Source organism: Quercus lobata, chromosome 11 (assembly GCF_001633185.2).
Source record: "Quercus lobata isolate SW786 chromosome 11, ValleyOak3.0 Primary Assembly, whole genome shotgun sequence".
Taxonomy (NCBI): Eukaryota; Viridiplantae; Streptophyta; class Magnoliopsida; order Fagales; family Fagaceae; genus Quercus; species Quercus lobata.
In genome coordinates this window covers 18,079,237-18,098,038 of record NC_044914.1, presented here as the reverse complement: position 1 = coordinate 18,098,038, position 18,802 = coordinate 18,079,237, and the positions used below count along the sequence as shown (strand labels likewise).

Here is an 18,802-nt window from a genome sequence, read left to right as displayed (position 1 = left end):
CCCCTTCCAATGTTTCAATAATTTGGTTGAAAATGAATTAGTTGACTAATGATTAAAGAGAAAAAAAAAAAAAAAAATTCTAAAAGAAGATTGAACTTAATGATTAAATAAAACTACCAAAAACAATTTAGTGCCATTATAATACGGAGGCATTAATTTCTTTTAATAATGCCATTCATTAATTAGTATCATTAAAAACATAATAACTAATAAGAGAAATGCTAACGAGTGTCCTTAGGACACTGGTTAATAATCCATATAAAGAAAGTTTTTATGGGAAATGAAAAAAAGTAATTAATATTTTGACAATTTTTTTCATTTTCCATAAAAGTGGTATCAAAACTTTTCTAAAATGGATTATTAATGAGTGTCCTAAGGGTACTCGTTAGCAAGACCCAACTAAGAATTACCAAAAAAAAAAAAAAAAAAAACTTCCAAAAGGAGAAAGGGCTCATTAAACCAATAATTAAAAAAAAACAAAAACAAAAACTATTTAGTAGCATGACAATTGACATTTGACAATACCCGAGAATAGGCATTAATTTCCTTCAATAATGCTGCACTAAAATTATTTTTAAATGCATTATATATAATGTTATAAATAGAATCCAATTACCATCGCATACCTTTGGTGCGATGGTCACTCCACAAGTATAAGTATTTGTAGGGTGTAAGGGATAAGGGTCGGGGTTCAAGTCTCCAAGAGGGAACTTCACACACATATATACTTTTAAATGTATAATGACTTTTTGGTCCAGTTATTTTTGGGTTTGATCGGATTTTGATGATTTTGTTGTTTTTGATATTATTGCTGTGAGAATTGAGATTAGCTTTAGGGTGGGGTGTTCATAAAGTAATTTGCTAGGCCATTGAAAATAGTATTTGTCTTTGGTTCCTCCGTTTCACTCTGGTCCCTTCTGTCCAATTCTGTTCGTTTAGTGCACATACTTAAGGATGAAAAAAGACAAGTTTGGGTTAAAAATCCTATCTTGTATTAAAAAAAAAGAAAAAAAGAATCCAATTATTTTTAAATGCATAATGACTTTTTGGTCCAGTTATTTTTGGATTTGACCGGATTTTGATGATTTTGTTGTTTTTGATATTATTGGTGTGAGAATTGAGATTGGCTTTAGGGTGGGTGTTCATAAAGTAATTTGCTAGGCCATTGAAAATAGTATTTGTCTTCGGTTCCTTCATTTCACTCTAGTCCCTTCTGTCCACTTCTGTTCGTTCAGTGCACATACTTAAGAATGAAAAAAGACAGGTTTGGGTTAAAGTACTTATTCTAAATCTGAATTTATTAAAAAATGTAGATCTTAAACTCATTCCAAATTCTATTAAATTTTAGCAATTTAATCTCAAATTTGTTTCACATATATTTATTAATGAATCCAAACTCATTTATTTATTTTACTTAAAATGAGATAACTAAACATTACTTATCGCTAAATTCTAAAACAAAATCCAAAGTATTTCTTGCTGAAAAAAAGAAAAAGAATTAGTACAGAAATGCATATTTTGCACCCTAGCTAATATCACTGAAAACAATTATCTCTCTCTCTCTCTTTGCCCTTTTCCTTTCTTCACTATTGAAAAGTGAAAATCACAATTAAAACAGTAATTTGTCATCACTGAAGTGTATTCAGCAAACAATCCATTTCAGAAATCATCTTCATATTTAGGCATTATCAATCAGTCCCAAGCTGGGACACATTGATAATCATATATATATATATGGATTCTGCTATAAACCATTTTCAGACTCAATAGTATTCTAAGTAGGTTACTGATGCCTGACACTGACCAACTCAATGTCAAAAATGAGAGTTCCCAATGTTGACCCTTCTCCATTGGCAAGACGAGTTGGATTGAAAATGGTAGTAAATAGCCTCTGCCTGTCAAAAAACTGGGGGGAAAAAACAAGCATACTTAATGAAAAGTTATGTATTTGTATTTGTTCTGAAATTTCCTAGCTACTGTAACCCAGTCATACTTTCAAAGCATACTTAATGAATTCGAACTGAAAAAGGAATAACCAACATGACAATTCTCATCAAAGCAAAGCATAAAATCTCTCTTATGTGAGTTTTATTTTTTCCAGTTCAATATTAGGACATAAGAAATATCAATTGGTGCCAGAGAGACACCCTTTTACCATTTAGTCCAATAACGATCAATCATCCTTGCTTATACGGTTATACCTCTAATACTGTGCACTCTCTGAACAGCTGAACCTCAATTTCATATTCAGCTGAACCTCAATTTCATATTCAATACCATCCCTAATCCCTCAATGCATATATGTCCTAAAGGCTAAAACAATCTTTAAAGATAACTACATGATCTCTTTTATATTTTACGTTTTCTGGAAAAGGGATGCATAAAAGTTTGGTGGTAACAATTTAGTTAATCCATGAATATTATAACAATTAACAAGCATATTAGTAGTAAGCATTCACCTAGAAAAAAAATTTTGAGCTATTTTCTGCTCAAGCTTTGGACAAGTAAAAGCATCCATTCCAAGAACAAATGAGCAAAAAAAAAAAAAAAAAAGCAGTAACAGAGAATTTGGAAGAGAATAGAGTAAATACATTGGGTGGTATGGGTTCTTGTGATGTGTTCTGGTATCCTTGGGATGGAGGGATGATGACTCTTCGAATACCACCTACTTTCATTGATTTCACAGCTGCTTCTATCCCCAAAATCACCTGCATAGATTTGATATGTCAACATAAACAGCTTTCCACTTGCTCAATAAATCAAAAAAGATAGTCTGAAAGACTTGATCGAGGGAAGGACCTTACTGTCGGTCTCAACAACCTTGAATGCCATGTCACTTTAGACTTGATACACACACAAACAGAGCAGGAATGCAGCCCCAGGAAAACAAGAAATAAAATTTTGGAAGGTATGAATGGTTTTCTAGTTGCTTTAACTAATGCCATAAAAGTGATAAAACAATAGTACAATACCAGTTCCTAATAGTGTCATCTACCCTAAAAAAGGTCAGAAGTTCCTTTCGAATTAAGGCAATATTGGCCAGCTCAGAAGCACAAAACATCTTGCTGGGTATTTGAATTCAAGGGATATTAGTTCATGAATACATGTTCCTACATTTCAGCTAATTTACAGAGAAGATAAATGCTTCATTTAAGCATTCAGAGAGAACAATAAAAGTATGATTGCAAAACAGCAGACAAAATTTTACATGAAGTCTTATTGTGAAAATTGAATCACATTCCTAGTGTTTAATGTATACATTTAACAAAAATAAAAGGGTTGAGCAATTTCTATATATATATGGTTAGATATTTCTTAGCTAATGTTCCCTTTGACCAAGGAACATTAAGTCCGTTTGGATACATCTGAAAATTGAAAACTGAAAACTGAAACTGAAAACTGAAAAACACTGTAGCAAAATAAATTTTAAATGTGTGAATAGTATTGTGGGACCCATTTTTAATGAAAAAGTTGCTAAAAAGTGAAATTTGTGGGTCCGTAAACAGTACACGATGTGCTGTGATTGGCTGAAACAAATTGGAAAAGTCAAAATTTGCGGTTACTGTTCATTGAACAGTACATGAACAGTAACCACAGCACTAAAAAAGCTAAAAACGCGTGAAAAAAAAAAAAAAGCAAACAAAACGCAAACGCAGACTTATCAGCCGAATCCAAATGCTCTCTAAAAGGAAGGAATCCTTATAATTTAGAGTAAAGATATATAGATAAATAGTAAGGCCAAAAAGAAAAATGCAGCAGCTACATGCAACCACTTTGTCTAGACTGCTATGCTTGTATCTTGCAATTATGGGCATAGAAGTCGCTACAAATGATAACTAATTTGAATACTGATATCAAGACTTACTTTCCCAGACCCAAGAACAAACACAAATGGCACTGATTCTCCATTTTCGTCTTTGTGATCATATGTTGAATCAAAGCGCCATCCTTGCTTCGCTGCCAACCTTCCATAGTAATGTATTGCAACCTTCACAACTCAAAAAAAGACGGATTAGTGGGTGCTGATAAATGCTAAAAGTTATTAAATTTCTGTCTGTCAAATGTTCCTACTTTTTCTAATTCGAAAATGAACAGAAAATATATTGAGAGGTATAATATGTAAACAATGTACTATATTCCCTGTTTCATGGAACACTAGCTCAAAAAATGCTCAGGATTTTCATTGTCATCCAATTTGCTTCGGTCATAAGCAGCAATTATCAGTAGTCAGAAAATACATTCCATTATGGTTTTAACTTCTAAGTTCTAACCCAATACTTGAAGAAAATATTAATTACTTGCTAACTCGGTGCACCAGACTAAAACTAAGGTTGTATAGAGCCACAGGCCCACAAAATATAACTTGGCCATGTAAGTTTGCTACAATGTGGCCCATGCACACAACAAATCAAGAATTTGTAACTGTATATAATGTAAATTGAAATAATTACAAAGAGAAGTCGCTATTCAGTTGATATTAATGTATTTTGCCAAGAGTCTTGTAGCTCAGTGGCATAGATTGTTCTCCTTTATTAGGAAAACCAGGGTTCGAATTCCCCTCCCCATTATTGTAACTATCAAATTATATAATAAAAAAAGGGTACTTTTAAGCCCTCTCATATGGTCCACATTTATCTTAGAGAGGTTAGGCAAGGAAAAATTAAGACTAAAAACCATAATGAATGCAAGATTCAAGACCAATAGTGAAAATTGAATAACGCTTAAAACTTAAAAGGGAAGAGTGTTTGGGTTGCAAAGTTTCCCCATGATAGTAACTGGGGATGAAGGAAGATTTTAGGAGCTTGGCTAGGCACCTGAAATATGCAGTAGGGGATGGTAGGCATGTTTTTCTTTGACATAACTGGCGGCATCCGGATAGGGCTTTGTATGAGAAATATGGTTACAGAATTATATATGTTACTGCTAGCAGCATGGATGCAAGAGTGGCTCGTGTTCTAAAGGAAAAGAATGGAGATGTAAGCCTGCAAGATCAGAGGAGTTAATGTTTATCCAGAGCTAGGTGATGAGGACTAGCCCATTTGGGTGTAATCCAAGACTAAAAGATTCAACTGTGCAGAAACTTGGAATGAGATTAGATCAAAGCATCCTGTGATCAGTTGATGGAAGCCGGTTTGGTTCCCCTTAACTATTCCAAAGCATGCATTCATAAATCATTGGCTACTTTACATTCAAAGAATAGGTTGGTCACTCATGAATGTGATAGGCTCTTGTAATGAGGCTACAAAGGGGATTACATTTGTATGTTCTGCAGGGTCTTCTTGGAAAATAGGAATCACTTGTTCTTTGCATGTTCCTTCAGTTGTAGAATCTGAGAGGAGTTTATGAGTTGCTGCCTTATCAATAGTCCTAAATGTTGCAACCTGGGGGTTGTAGAATTGGAAAGGCATGAGTTTCAGATCAGTTCGATGCAAGCTCAGTTGGGAAGCAACCATGTATCATATCTGACTTCATAGAAATGGCAGAATTCACTCTAGCCAGATCCTATAGCCTCACCCTCCTCCACTTGTTAATGAAATGTGATTTAAACCATAGCTCATTATCAACAGTACACACATCTATGATCTAATCATTAATTTACCTGTTTTCCGCTTGGCTTAACTAGTATTATACATAAGAACAGCACATGATTGATTATCACTTCAAAGTATAGTCTTTACATTTTTATCACTTGATTAGTCATACTCATATATAATTCAAAATTTTCCATCTTTGCATAGAAGAATTAAAAAAAAATAAATAAATAAGGTTCTCTATTTTCTATCACCTAACTTGGAGACTGGAGCCTCAAAATTAGGAAAAACTGACTCTTAGACATCAAGACCAAGGAGAGATTTGTATAATCTAATGGTTGATTCTCAAAATATTACATTAACTCAATAAAATTGCAAACGTGATTAAATGGTGTAATATCAATAAAGAATTACATCATGTGTAACTTAATCGTGACTCTATATAAATATATTGTTATGTCATGCTAAGAATATATTATAAAAAGAAAGAAAAAGTGGAAAATGACATAAATGTACCTGGTTGCCATGGAGTGGGACATCTCCAGAGCCAACACGAAGGTCCAAAACCTTAACACCACCTGAATTTGGGATGTCCAAAAACAACAACTCGGATGATGATGATGATGATTTTGAAGCTGAAGTTGAAGCAACAGCAGAAGAAGAGGAGGAGGATGATGATGGGAATAGTAGTAGTGATAAAGAAACAGATAGTGCTGCTGCTTCTCTTCTTCTACATTTTGAGATGTTATTGATATTATATGCTGATTTTGGAGTAGTACTGGGATGGTAGTATTGGTATTGAAGAATATGAATATGGGGTCTGAGCTGAAACATCATCATCACCATGTTTTGTTGAAGAAGATGAATGTAGTGTGGCTGTGAGGACTGCAACGTAATAAAAATTAACAAAAGATTTATATTTAGACAACCGCCGTCTGTGGGAATCGAACCCACGACCACGTGGTTAAAAGCCACGCGCTCTACCGGCTGAGCTAAGACGGCTTTTTTGTTCTAAAAATGCAACATTCTAATCTCTAACTTCCACAGCCATGCGGCCCATGCATTGGGTTTGTTTACTTTTATCTTTGTATTAAATTAGAATATTATGTCTACAACACTTTCATAAATCTTAGGTGTTAAGTTGTTATTGGTGAAGCAAAAAAATAATTTCAGTAATAGGTTTAAATTAGAACCAATAACAACTAACCACATATAACTTGTTGTGAAAATATTGTAGACGTAGCACTTCTCATTAAATTAATTACAAATTATACTCTCTAAGTGTAACTTGAGGATTTTTTTTAAACTTGCCTTAAGCCACTGGACATGATTTTATTGAACAACCACATCCCGTTAGTGTGTACATAACAAAGAAATAAGGCTAAAATGCAAATTGCACATACTAAATTTGATTTATATTCATTTTAGCCCTTTAATTTTAGGTGAAAAGCACATTTTAGTCCCTACATTTTCAAGTGATTCCCATGTCCCTACATTTCATTTTTACTGCTTTTAGTTCCTATCCTGAAAAACGTTTCCTGTTTTGGTCCCTGTCGTTACATCAAAAACGGAGAAAGATGATATGGCAAACGGCAGGAATAAAAAATATTAAATTAATATCTACGTGACCTAAATTAATAATAAAAAATGTTTTTTTAGTATTTAAAAATGTCACTCAGCATTTAAATTAAAAAAATTAATTTATTAATTTTAACTAAAAAAAATTAAAAATTAAAAGTAGAATTAAAAACTAAAAATCATATGAATTGAGATCTAATTGCGTCTTGAACAAGAATAACAAGAACATAAACCCAGAAATTTAAAAAAAAAAAAAAAAAAACATTATTACTGAACAACCCTCACCCACAGCGTCTTCTATGTACAACCCTCTAAGCCCAAGGCTCTCAGAGATCAAACCCATGAGCTTCTGAGCCAAACCCTTCATTTCATTGCTGTAGCTCACCACAGTTTCTCTGTAGTTTTCAGGGAAGTGGGGCCAGCGAGATGGGTCTCGACGAGAGAGAGGGAGAGTGTGGTGGTCGAAGTAGTCTCGCCAGTCCAAAACAACAGTGTCGTTTTCATCACTGAGGAGCATTCGGGAGCCATAGCCTTGGGAAGCGAAGGAGTGAGGGTCGCAGGAGTAGGTGAGCTTGTCGTCGATGGAGGATTGGTTGAAGAAGGTGAGGCCTGTGGTTTTGATTTGGCGGAGGAGCTTGGTGGGAACGCCGTGGTTGGTGTCGTGGAAGGCTCCGTAGTCTGTGTAGGCTTGAGCGATTGTGGAGCGGATTGAGGGGAGGTGGGTCGGGTTGAATTCGACTAGGTCGATGGTGGCGGCGGCGGCAGCAGTGACGGTGGAAGAGTGGTGGTGAGGGCGGTTGTGTGGAGGTTGGATGTATGGTCCAGATCTGAAAGAGAGAAGGTTGAGGATCTATGGCCAATCTGTGGTTGGTTTTTTTTTTTTTTTTTTTTTAGATTTGTGTTCTTATATCTCAATTCATATGATTTTTAGTTTTTAATTTTTTTTATTTAGTTAAAATTAATAAATTAATTTTTTTTAATTTAAATGTTGATGTGACATTTTTTAATGTCAAAACATTTTTTATTATTAATTTAAGCCTCGTGGATATTAATTTAGTATTTTTTTTTCTTACCGTTTGCCACGTCATTTTTTTTCGTTTCTGATGTAACGGCAAGGACCAAAACGGAAAGCGTTTTTCAGGATAAGGACTAAAAGTGGTAAAAATAAAATGTAGGGATTAAAATAGGAATCACCTGAAAATGTAAGGACTAAAAGGTGTTTTTCACCTTAATTTTACTTTCTTTCAATTGAGTATTATAAGTTTCAATTTAAATATTCTGTCTAATTCTATTAAAAAATTTGTGATCAATTTAAGCAAGCAAGCTATAGTAAAAGTTATGTTGGTAAAAAACTGAATAAAATATCGAATAATGGGTCAAATTAGCTTTAGGCCCAAAGAAAACCCAAAATATTTCCTAAGGCTACACGAGTTGGGCTTTTGCCCAAAAGTTCTTCACATTTCTTGATAAATTGGGTCCAGATCTTCTCCACTGTACAGGATGGACTCAAAAGCTTAAAACTCATCACTTCACGAAATGGACTCAAAAGTCCAATTCATCGTTACACGAGACAGGCATAAATGATAAAAGGCCACGCCTCTCTACTGCTTAAGAGCCCAAACTTTCCTAATCTTAAGATTTGGGCTGAAAGCACAATGTACTCTTCCTCAAAGCCCAAGTACCTGTCTACACAAACTGGGCCATAATTGGCAAAAATCTAACACAAACGACTAAATAGGCCATTTAGGTCATTGGGTAACAAACTTACAATGTCCACACTCCACACTAAAGTCCAAACTTTTGATTTAAAAAGAGTGAACCAAAAGAAGACTATACTAGAGATAAAGAAGATACACTGCAATATTATAATTATAAAAAAGAGAGGAGATGATGAAGGGAAAACATGACATGTGTACAAAAATTCAAATTTTACATTCCTTGCTTCAACCTCATGTTGCCAACTCCTAAGAAAAAAAGACAAAACCTTTCGTTCCCACCGCTTTTCACCACATCGAGGAGATAAAAGACAACTCATTCTTTCATTGATGTTTCAATCAATACTTAAGAGAATTTTGAATAAGATGAATACTTGACACAAAACTAATGTATGTGAAATCAAATTGAAACGGCAATTGGTACATAATTCAAGTAATTATAATATAATTTGGATATATTTTATATAGAAATAAACATGGGTATTTTGAGTAAGTCTGCATACACATTTTATGGTTGATTGACAAAATCTTTAACATGATTTTAGACAATCACTCTTATTGTCGAATTATCATAACTCTCTACCTCTCAATAATATATGAAAAAAAAAGTGCACATTAAATTATTAAATGAACACTTGAATTATATATAAAAAAAAACAATTAGCATAATATTAGTTAGTGCTTGTTTGTCAATTTTTTGTTTCTTACTTATTCAATTAATTTGTTTATTTACATAATTACATCTTTATAAAAGCTTTTTTTTTTTTTAGTATAAATATATTTCTATCCAAGTTATTTATTTGAGTAAGATTTTTTTTGAGCAACTATTTGAGTATAGACTTGACAATCCAAGACCGACAACTCAACCGGATTCGAAGGAGTAATGTGTTATAGACATTCACATTACATATTACATTTAGACAGGTTTGACGGCTTCACAAACCAATAAGGTCATGGTACCTGTGTGGCTTCTTAGAAAAAGCAATGTTTCATAAGTACCAATTACCAAACTCAGAGCAAACCCATCAGCTACTAGCTACTTGACACTTGACATAAGTGGTCCCCTTTGCTCTCTCTCTCTCTAAATCAGTGACTGAAAATTGAAAAAGAAGAAGAAAAAGAAGAAGAAGGAGGAGGAGGATAGCGAAGACAATAAAATATAGTGTAAAATGGAGAGCAGTGAAGAAGATGATGACTTCCCATCAATTGAAAGAATCATCCCACAGTCGAAGGTCGACTCCCTCTACCAATCCCACACTGAAAAGGTTTTTCTTCTTTCCTTTTACCACCTCCCAACTCCCATTTTATCAATCATGTTTCTGATCTCATTTTTTTAGCTTCATTCTAATTTCTCATTTCCAATTTATGTGTTGAATAAAATTGTTATAATTTCCTATGTGCTTCAACAAACTTCTTTCTTTTGATGTCGGTTTTCATTTTTTGAAGTTTATACGTGGGAAAAATCAGTTTTTGCTATCTGGGTATATTCTATTTTTGAGTTAGTAGTACTGTGCATAAAGTGAATAGATTGGACTTTCATTTCAATACTGGGTTACACTACAGTGATTCCAGTTCATGATTAAAGTGCAATGTAAGCATTGGAGATTCTTTTGTATTTGGTGTTACTCCAAGGTTAACTCTTTCTATCAAATCTTACACTAGAAATTTCCTGTTTCTCAATTCAATTGTTTGAAAGTTACCACTTTTTTAACTTAGTCTTGCCTTGCATAATTTTTGGATCTAAAGCTACTTTCTTTTATCTGGGTCTTCTGTATTTTGAGGTAAGTTGTGTTGTCCAGATACCATAGCATTTATATTTTTCGAATGGGCTATCTTCTGATGCCTTTACCCAATTTTGAAATAAGTGTAAGAAGTATGCCTAATTTTATTGTTTTAATATTATCTCTTCTGATGTAATGACTAATTTTATTTGTAATTCTACAAGCTAAACATGTCAATCTGTGCAGGGAATAAGAAAGCTTTGTTGCGAGCTCTTGGATTTAAAGGATGCAGTAGAGAACTTATGTGGCAATATGCAAACAAAGTTCTTAGCTTTCTTGAGGTAATAGAAATGATGGTTTCTACATTGTTACTCCTCAGTATGAGCAAGTATATCACTGTTAAACATATATCAATTTAAGAGCAATAATAGATAGTAAAGTAAATTCATGACTAACAAAATGATATTTAGAAATTAGAATACAAACCAAGAATAAGATTTAAAAGAGTAAATAAAAGATAACTAGATAAGTGTTCACAATTGAAACTAAAAAGAAATAAAAGATAAGTGTCCCTCCTGTGTCCAGCAAACTTTTTGGGAAAAAAAAAAGGACATGACTGGGACATATGTGCAGAAGTGTTCCAGACGTGTCCCTCGTCCGACACGGGTACAATACCTCAAATGAAGTGTCCATGCTTCCTAGCCAATGATATAGAAGAAGCATTTGAAGATCTTTTCTATACGTTGGGCTCATGAAGTTCTTTAAAAGCACATCTCCCTTCACTGCTTATCAGGAAATTGGAAAGAACGTCATAGTCATCCCATCAAAAATGACTCTTGTTATTTATGCCAGATAGAAGCAAGTGGTACCCATAGTTACTCCTTACTAATTCTGACCAACCATTGAGGTGATGTAATGAGTGTCTGATTTATTATTCTAAAACAAGCAAAAAGTTTAGAGCTACCAAATAAGTCATTTTCTTTAAAAGCATTGACTACTGATGTGTGCTTAGTTATCTATTCAAAGCCCCAACTTTCAAGTGCTTAGAATTGAAATTTCTGAAGACAAGACAACTCATAAAAAAGATGGAGAAACTCATATGATACATTCCAAACTAGACTAGATATTTGATAATAAACTGAAAGCGGCAATGTTGGAACTTGGAAGTTTGACCTTGGCTAATGTATTAAAAACTTATGTTTTAGTCCATGTGTTTGTGAGAGATTTTATGGGTACTGGATTTTGAAGTCATTATGAGAACTTCATGGCTGATACCATAGTAATCCTGTCAATGGCGTGAGATGAAGTCCTCTTGTCAGGCCATAGAAAATGGTTCTGGCTTTTACCTTGGCAACCGGAGTTTATTCTTAGGTTCAATGGTCTGATCAGGAAAATGTTAGGAGGTTTCAGCAATTTCAAGCCTGGAAGCTAGAACAGAGAATATGTACTTTATTTAATCATTTGGTTTATTAACATAATGTCAGATCCACACACATGTGAATTGATCTAAACAATAAATTGTAGGATATCTGAAGAGGCCGTGGAAATGGAACATGAATTGATTGAGCTGCAAAAGCATATTTCATCTCAAGGGATCCTTGTGCAGGATTTGATGACTGGTTTATGCCGTGAATTGGAAGAGTGGAAACAATCTAATGGAGACAACCTCGAACCACAACAAGACCCTGAAATTTCTGAACTTCAAGATCCCGTACCTAGTGAAAGAGATGATGAGAAGATGATATTTATGGAGCATATTGATGTTCTTTTGGCTGAACATAAAGTTGAAGAAGCATTAGAGGCATTAGATGCTGAAGAGAGAAATTCTCCTGATCTGAAAGGCTCAGGAGATACATCGCTAGGTGAAGTGTCACAGTACAAATCTGCTTTTTTGAAAAGAAAAGCAATGCTTGAGGATCAGCTAGTTCAGATTATCGAACAACCTTCTGTTAGTGTTAAGGAGACGAAGGCGGCCTTATCTGCTTTGATAAAACTTGGAAAAGGTCCTTTGGCACATCAGTTACTGCTAAAATCTAATAAGTTGCGCCTCCAAAGGAGCATTGAGGTTCTTCTTCCTTCATGTTATGTCTGTCCAAAAACTTTTTCAGCTACATTATCTAAGCTAGTATTTTCTATAATTTCACTGACAACAAAGGAGTCTGCATCAATATTTGGCGACAATCCCATTTATACCAACAGAATTGTTCAATGGGCTGAGTGGGAAATCGAATATTTTGTACGGTTGGTGAAAGAGAATGCACCCTCTTCTGAGACAGTTTCTGCTTTACGAGCTGCTAGCATTTGTGTGCAGGTTAGTCTTAACTACTGCTCAATGTTGGAATCACAAGGCCTGAAACTGTCAAAATTACTTTTGGTGCTTTTGCGACCTTACATTGAAGAAGTTCTAGAGTTAAATTTTAGACGGGCTAGAAGACTACTTTTTGATTTGGTGGAACTTGATGAGAGCCTGCTAGTCTCACCTCACTTTGTATCTTCATTGTCTGCTTTTGGAACCTCATCAGAAAGCATTCTTGCTGATAGTGGCATGAGATTTATGTGCATTGTCGAAGTAAGTTGGCCTGCTTCATTATGATTTGGCTATCACTAGAGCAATCAATTTTGTCTTTGTACTAGTACCATAAGCACATTATTGATTTAGATGTTTATTTATGCATGGTATTGACAATTTTTACTTATATTGTACCACCTAAAAGATTTAGATCATTAGATGGTTTTGGACCATGTAATTTTAACTCACTTTAGGCAAAGTTTCCCTTTTTCTTTTTTAAATTAAAAAAAGGGGGGAAAGGAAATTCTAGAGGAAATATAAGGTTTTGTATTACTATGTCTCAACTGGGGTTTATTAAATTTTCTAAGGCAGTTACTTCTCCGCTGTATTTCATACTGGTGCTTGCAAAACTCTGCTTCTGTTATGAAGCTTTGATGCATAATAATTGGTTAAGTCAATTCAATTCACATGCATTCATTTCACATGTATACGTTTAGACTTCTAAGGACATGCCCTTCTATTTGTAAATGTTCATTAAATCTTGGGTATCTATGTCAGTGTCTCTAATATGTGTGTGCTTGAGAACTGAATTATAATTAGTACACATGGTGGTATGTTTTAAATTTGAAGGTTGCACTTGAAGATCATGTTAGTTCCTCTCTTTCTTTCTCTCTGCGTGTTGTACATGCACATGTGCTAGTGCTTAGTTGCATAAGAAGTCTTTGTGCAGTGTGAATATCAAGAGATTTTCTGGAAACTGCTCAGATAGTTTATGGTGACTTGATAATCAATTTATAACTTGATATTGGACTTCAAAAATTCCATACAGGATATATTGGAACAGCTAACCCCCTTGGCCATTACACATTTTGGAGGAAACATTTTAAGTAGGGTCTCACATCTCTTTGATACATACATGGATGCTTTGATCAAATCCCTGCCAAGTCCCTCTGATGATGACAATCTTACAGAGCTGAAAGAAGTCATACCCTTTAGAGGTGAAACAGATTCAGAACAGCTTGCAATATTGGGAATAGCATTTACCATTTTAGACGAACTATTACCAAATGCTGTAATGATTATTTGGAAGCGACAGAATGAAAGCAATGGACAAAAAAGTGGGCCCACTGAAGATGTGCCTAGCCCAAACACTACAACAGATTTAAAGGATTGGAGGCGCCATCTTCAGCCCTCATTCGACAAGCTTAAAGATCACTTCTGTCGGCAGTATGTTTTGAGTTTCATCTATTCAAGAGAAGGAAAAACACGATTAAATGCAAGTATTTACTTGAGTGAGGATGGAAAGGATCTGTATTGGGATTCTGACTCTCTGCCTTCGCTTCCATTTCAGGTCATCCTTCTGCCTCTTATGTTGGAGTGTTTTTCTGTGGTCCTTGGATGCTACACTGTGTGTCCAAGGCTTCCATTTGAACATTTGATAATGTTGTTTTCCTCTTAGTTTTATACATTGTCTTTTTCTTTGCTTGTAGGGTTTTTTTTTTTTTTGTCTGCACTTTCTATTGATTCTCTTGGCCTTCCTAGTACACTACCTGTGTACATGAGATGTGGCATGTATCTTAATAAAGTCATTCATTACTGATACAAAAAAAAAGGGTTTTATGCATTGTCACTACCTATTTTAAAATTCTTCTAACAATATTCCTTATGTGATTTTGTATTATTTTCATCATCTTATCCATATTGAATAATTCAAACTTCTCCACCAGCTCTTTTTTAACATATATGTTTGATTATATATTTTTGACTATTAATATATAGTTGTGTCCTGAGGTTGGACCTTGGTGTGATGGCAAGTGTCCATCGCCCAAGTGATGTGTCATGTGTTTGAGTCTGGGAATCATCCTCTCCAATGCTAAGGGTAAGGCTACCTAGCAACTACTTTTCCCCAATAGTGCAAAAGCGGGGTCCTTGTGCATTGGATATGACCTTTTTTAATATTTAGTTGTGTGTATGCTGAAAAAAATACATATGGCCAACCCTGATTAGTTGATGAGGATCTATAAAGCTGATCCTAATTTAATTAGGGGTCAAGGCTTAGTTGACTTAATCTATAGTTCTGTGTGTTCAATTGCTCCTTTGATTTTAATACCAGAGAGGGGACAAAAAACATATGCTGATTGGGGTTGTTTATATTTCTCTCAAAACTTATTTTCCTATAATTTTCTTTCCCTTTTTTTGTTGCCTGCTTGTGGGTCACATTCTGAGAAACTTTATTGAGTGTTAATTATAACTATGGATGCCCAACAAGTTTCTTTAAGACTTGAATTTCTCTTACTTTGAAATCACAATGTTAGAGCGTTGCACACAATTCTTACCACCAATTATCTTGTGTGGTGGTAATACTGAGATTTGTGTTACTATTGCAGGCATTATTTTCTAAGCTGCAGCAGTTGGCTACTGTGGCTGGAGATGTGTTACTTGGGAAAGACAAACTACAGAAAATTTTGCTAGCTAGGCTAACAGAGACAGTTGTAATGTGGTTGTCTGATGAACAAGAATTTTGGGGGGTGTTTGAGGATGATTCAATCCCTATTCATCCAGTTGGGTTGCAGCAGGTACTTGTTCCCATCTAAACTGTACTTGTTTCCAGTCAAAATATATACATTAAAAATAGAAATTAAACGTTCTCTCCGGTGAGAATTTCATCCAAAAGCCTCCTAATTAAGTTTTTGTTTTAGTTCTAAGTTCTGTAGTTTTCCATTATTCTTATTCAAGGGAGGGCTGGCAATCTTTGGATGATGTAGTGTGAGTATTTTCTATCAATGTTTCTGGTGCTCCAGGAAATATCTACAGGCCCATTGATTCATTATATTGTTAATATATATCTTATAGAATTAGCTTTGTTATTACCTCTCTCTCTCTCTCTCTAGGTCTGAGTTGAATTTGTCTTGGCAGTTAATTCTTGATATGCACTTCACTGTTGAAATTGCACGTTTTGCTGGCTACCCATGTCGGCATGTGCACCAGATTGCATCAGCCATTATTGCTCGTGCAATCAGGACCTTTTCTGCTAGAGGCATAGATCCACAAAGGTAATGCATGCTCTCTCTTTCCAATTTCCCTTTCCTTTTACCACCCTTGTTTCACTAGAACCTAAAAACTGCCATGTCTCACCAGAGCACTCCCTGAGGATGAATGGTTTGTTGAAACTGCGAAGTCGGCGATAAAAATACTACTATCACCTGAATCTGGGTCAGAAACATATGAAGTTGATGAAGACCACATTATTCCGCCTGACGAAATTGTCACAGATTCGGATTACTCTGCTTCTTCCCTCTCAACGATGGAATCTTTTGAGTCTTTTGCTTCTGCAAGTATGGGTGAACTTGATAGCCCTATGTTCACTGATCCTGAGAACTGAGAGTTTCTCTTGTCCTTCGGGCAAAAAGAAAGCGTGGAGTCAAGTATTGAGCTGTGACCTTCACTCCAAACAGTGATCTTTAAGAAGGCTTCAGATTCATACATGTCAGAGGATGGATCTTTCTAGATCAAGATTTTGACACCCTGGATTTGGGTTACAATATAATCCCAATGTGTTGTAGGAAATATGTTCATTAATATTGCACTTGGTCATATTTACATCTATCATATATTAATCATTGATAATCTCAAAATGTTATATGAAAGTAGGATTATGCATTTCTCCCTTTTTGAGTATTTCAATTTGTCTACATCAAATATCATTCTTTAAATCATCTTTCTTTTTTTTTTTTTTCTTTTTTGTGTGTGTGTGTGTGTGTGTGAGGATTTTTTTTTTTTGGTTAAAATACTATTTTGTTTCCTACATTTTCATATTAATCAATTTGGTCTATGTTATTTATAATTTATAATCAATTTGGTCCATACAGTTAACTTACTAATGGAAAACGCCTACATGACAAATAATGTGTATTGTTGGCACACTTTAAGCTTACGTGACAACTCTGCCTCGTATTAAGACTTTTCTTTGGATGTGCTCACACAATAGTATTGGAGTGAAAAGTTGTTTGGTGCGAAGGGGAGTGATAAACGAGGAGATGTGCCCTGTTTGTCAAAGGGAACCGGAGTCAATCACTCATGCCCTCAGAGACTGCTCTTTTGTCAAAGCTGTTTGGTGCAACCTGGGAATTCAAGATTCAAACCGCGACTTTTGGAATGCAAACCTGCAGGAGTGGCTAAATGCAAATGGAAGAATGTCTAAGAGTCTCATCATTGGAAAGCCTCCTTGGAGTATGATCTTTCCTTTTGCGATTTGGAATGTTTGGAAAAGTAGAAATAACTTGGTTTTTAAAAGGAAGACCCAAAACCCAGGTCTGGCTGCTGAGATAATCAAACAAACCGAAGAATTTTTGTATTGTGTTTACTCTCCTAGAAGTCCAATCCGTAAAGTCATCAAAAGAATCTGTTGGGAAAGACCTCCTGAGGGATGGGCTAAATTGAACACTGATGGAGCTCTTTGCACTCACTCGGGTTCAGCTGGGTGTGGAGGAGTTGTTAGAGATGACAGGGGTGAATGGGTGGCTGGTTTTTCCAGGCGTATTGGTGCAACTAACAGCTTTATGGCTGAGTTATGGGGGCTGAGAGATGGCTTAATTCTCTGCAGCAACTTACTTCTTCCTTCTTTGATTATAGAGCTTGATGCCAAAGCAATTGTGGATGCTTTACTTAATTTAAACTATGAGAACAATGTCATATCTCCTATATTGGAAGACTGTAGGCAGTTGGTGACTCAATTCCATCGGATCCAATTCAAGCATTGCTATCGCGAAGCTAACCGGTGTGCGGATGTGCTGGCTAGGAAGGGGGCTGAGCAAGACTTAGATTTTCTTTCTTTTCTTAGTCCGCCTGAGGACATGATAAATGTGTTTATGGATGATTTTTCGGGCATGCTCTTTAATAGGCAGTGCTCTGATCCTGTTGTTTTGGTTTAGTTTTCGTAATGAATCGTCTATTTACCAAAAAAAAAAAAAAAGACAACTAAAATAATAATATTACATGCCACATCATTTGGAAAAAATTTGATTTATCAATTTTAGAGAAAAAAAAAATCTAGGAAGAATTTGAACCCAGAAAAATCCAACTCAAATCCACTTCCAGTGTATTCTTTTAAGCAAATCCAAAAATAAAATCAAGTGGTTAAAAAGCAATTACGGGCCACGGCCCTGTGAAGCTTCTTGATGAGAACCATAAACTTGCGTTTCAAACCCCTTTGAAACAATACAAATTAGACTCATTTGATTACTTTATGTTCTCATATATCCTTCATGTGCTGATTGGTATACATGTGGATAAGAGCATCCAAATCAACTCCTTTGAAGCTAAACTTCTTGAACGTTCTCTTCTTAGACTGTCCCACCTTTGCCATAGCCACATCAGTCTAAACGTCCACTTGAAACAAACTCGCACAGAGAGAGAGAGAGAGAGAGAGAGAGAGAGAGAGAGAGGGGAATTAGTGGTGGGATTTGCTTAAAGAACGTGTTGTTTATGTTTGATTTTTGTGTTTTTTGCTGAACATAATTGTTACCAAGGAATTGGAAAATGAACTTTTGGATTTCATATATGCTATTGATTGATTGATTTGGTGTTGAATGATGAGAGATTTGTGCTTGAAGAACTGAGATTTGAGGATTTGGGTTTGATTTTTTTGGGTTTATGTTTGTCCCATAAGTATTTTTTTTTTCTTAAAAAAATGATAAATCAAAATTTTCCAAATGTTGATGATGTGGCATTTAATATTATTGTTGCAGC

The 18,802-nt window shown here is 35.0% G+C and overlaps 3 protein-coding genes and 1 non-coding gene across 5 annotated transcripts; 1 reads left to right on the top strand and 3 right to left on the bottom strand.

The window, feature by feature from the left end:
• Window positions 1-1,460: 1,460 nt before the first annotated feature.
• LOC115967688 (peptidyl-prolyl cis-trans isomerase FKBP17-1, chloroplastic) lies at window positions 1,461-6,412 on the bottom strand. 2 transcript variants are annotated; one of them, XM_031086826.1, is made up of 5 exons: window positions 6,048-6,412; window positions 5,256-5,381; window positions 3,866-3,988; window positions 2,592-2,708; window positions 1,461-1,906 (listed from the first exon to the last, which is right to left on the bottom strand). In XM_031086826.1, the coding sequence occupies exons 1-5, from the start codon at window positions 6,375-6,377 to the stop codon at window positions 1,784-1,786; spliced, it is 819 nt and encodes a 272-aa protein (XP_030942686.1). In that variant the 5' UTR covers window positions 6,378-6,412; the 3' UTR covers window positions 1,461-1,783. The 2 variants fall into 2 exon arrangements, with proteins under 2 accessions (XP_030942686.1, XP_030942687.1); XM_031086827.1 differs by lacking the exon at window positions 5,256-5,381.
• A 48-nt stretch (window positions 6,413-6,460) lies between these two features.
• Window positions 6,461-6,533, bottom strand: TRNAK-UUU. Its single transcript has one exon. It is a non-coding gene; the product is annotated as a tRNA-Lys (tRNA).
• Window positions 6,534-7,021: 488 nt separating this feature from the next.
• LOC115966506 (probable 2-oxoglutarate-dependent dioxygenase At3g111800) lies at window positions 7,022-8,852 on the bottom strand. The gene is made up of 3 exons (XM_031085729.1): window positions 8,806-8,852; window positions 7,381-7,936; window positions 7,022-7,081 (listed from the first exon to the last, which is right to left on the bottom strand). Exons 1-3 carry the CDS (start codon window positions 8,850-8,852, stop codon window positions 7,022-7,024), a joined length of 663 nt encoding a protein of 220 aa, XP_030941589.1.
• Window positions 8,853-9,786: 934 nt separating this feature from the next.
• LOC115967687 (exocyst complex component EXO84C) lies at window positions 9,787-16,722 on the top strand. Its single transcript, XM_031086825.1, has 7 exons — window positions 9,787-10,089; window positions 10,792-10,886; window positions 12,070-13,114; window positions 13,884-14,405; window positions 15,442-15,630; window positions 15,971-16,107; window positions 16,193-16,722. The coding sequence occupies exons 1-7, from the start codon at window positions 9,994-9,996 to the stop codon at window positions 16,434-16,436; spliced, it is 2,328 nt and encodes a 775-aa protein (XP_030942685.1). The 5' UTR covers window positions 9,787-9,993; the 3' UTR covers window positions 16,437-16,722.
• The last annotated feature ends 2,080 nt before the right edge of the window (window positions 16,723-18,802 follow it).

What these genes read in the sequence shown, in the direction of transcription:
- LOC115967687 (XM_031086825.1), top strand. Translation starts at nt 9,994, where the DNA reads ATGGAGAGCAGTGAAGAAGATGATGACTTCCCATCAATTGAAAGAATC. An exon ending in ACCAATCCCACACTGAAAAG is followed by an intron (nt 10,090 to 10,791) that starts GTTTTTCTTCTT and finishes CAATCTGTGCAG; the next exon opens with GGAATAAGAAAGCTTTGTTG. An exon ending in GATTTATGTGCATTGTCGAA is followed by an intron (nt 13,115 to 13,883) that starts GTAAGTTGGCCT and finishes AATTCCATACAG; the next exon opens with GATATATTGGAACAGCTAAC.
- LOC115966506 (XM_031085729.1), bottom strand. Translation starts at nt 8,852, where the DNA reads ATGGCCTATTTAGTCGTTTGTGTTAGATTTTTGCCAATTATGGCCCA. An exon ending in TTTTTGCCAATTATGGCCCA is followed by an intron (nt 7,937 to 8,805) that starts GTTTGTGTAGAC and finishes TCTCTCTTTCAG; the next exon opens with ATCTGGACCATACATCCAAC. An exon ending in CTGTGGGTGAGGGTTGTTCA is followed by an intron (nt 7,082 to 7,380) that starts GTAATAATGTTT and finishes ATGTAACGACAG; the next exon opens with GGACCAAAACAGGAAACGTT.
- LOC115967688 (XM_031086826.1), bottom strand. Translation starts at nt 6,377, where the DNA reads ATGGTGATGATGATGTTTCAGCTCAGACCCCATATTCATATTCTTCAA. An exon ending in TCCCACTCCATGGCAACCAG is followed by an intron (nt 5,382 to 6,047) that starts GTACATTTATGT and finishes TACAACCCCCAG; the next exon opens with GTTGCAACATTTAGGACTAT. An exon ending in ACCCTGCAGAACATACAAAT is followed by an intron (nt 3,989 to 5,255) that starts GTAATCCCCTTT and finishes TGAGTTGTGAAG; the next exon opens with GTTGCAATACATTACTATGG.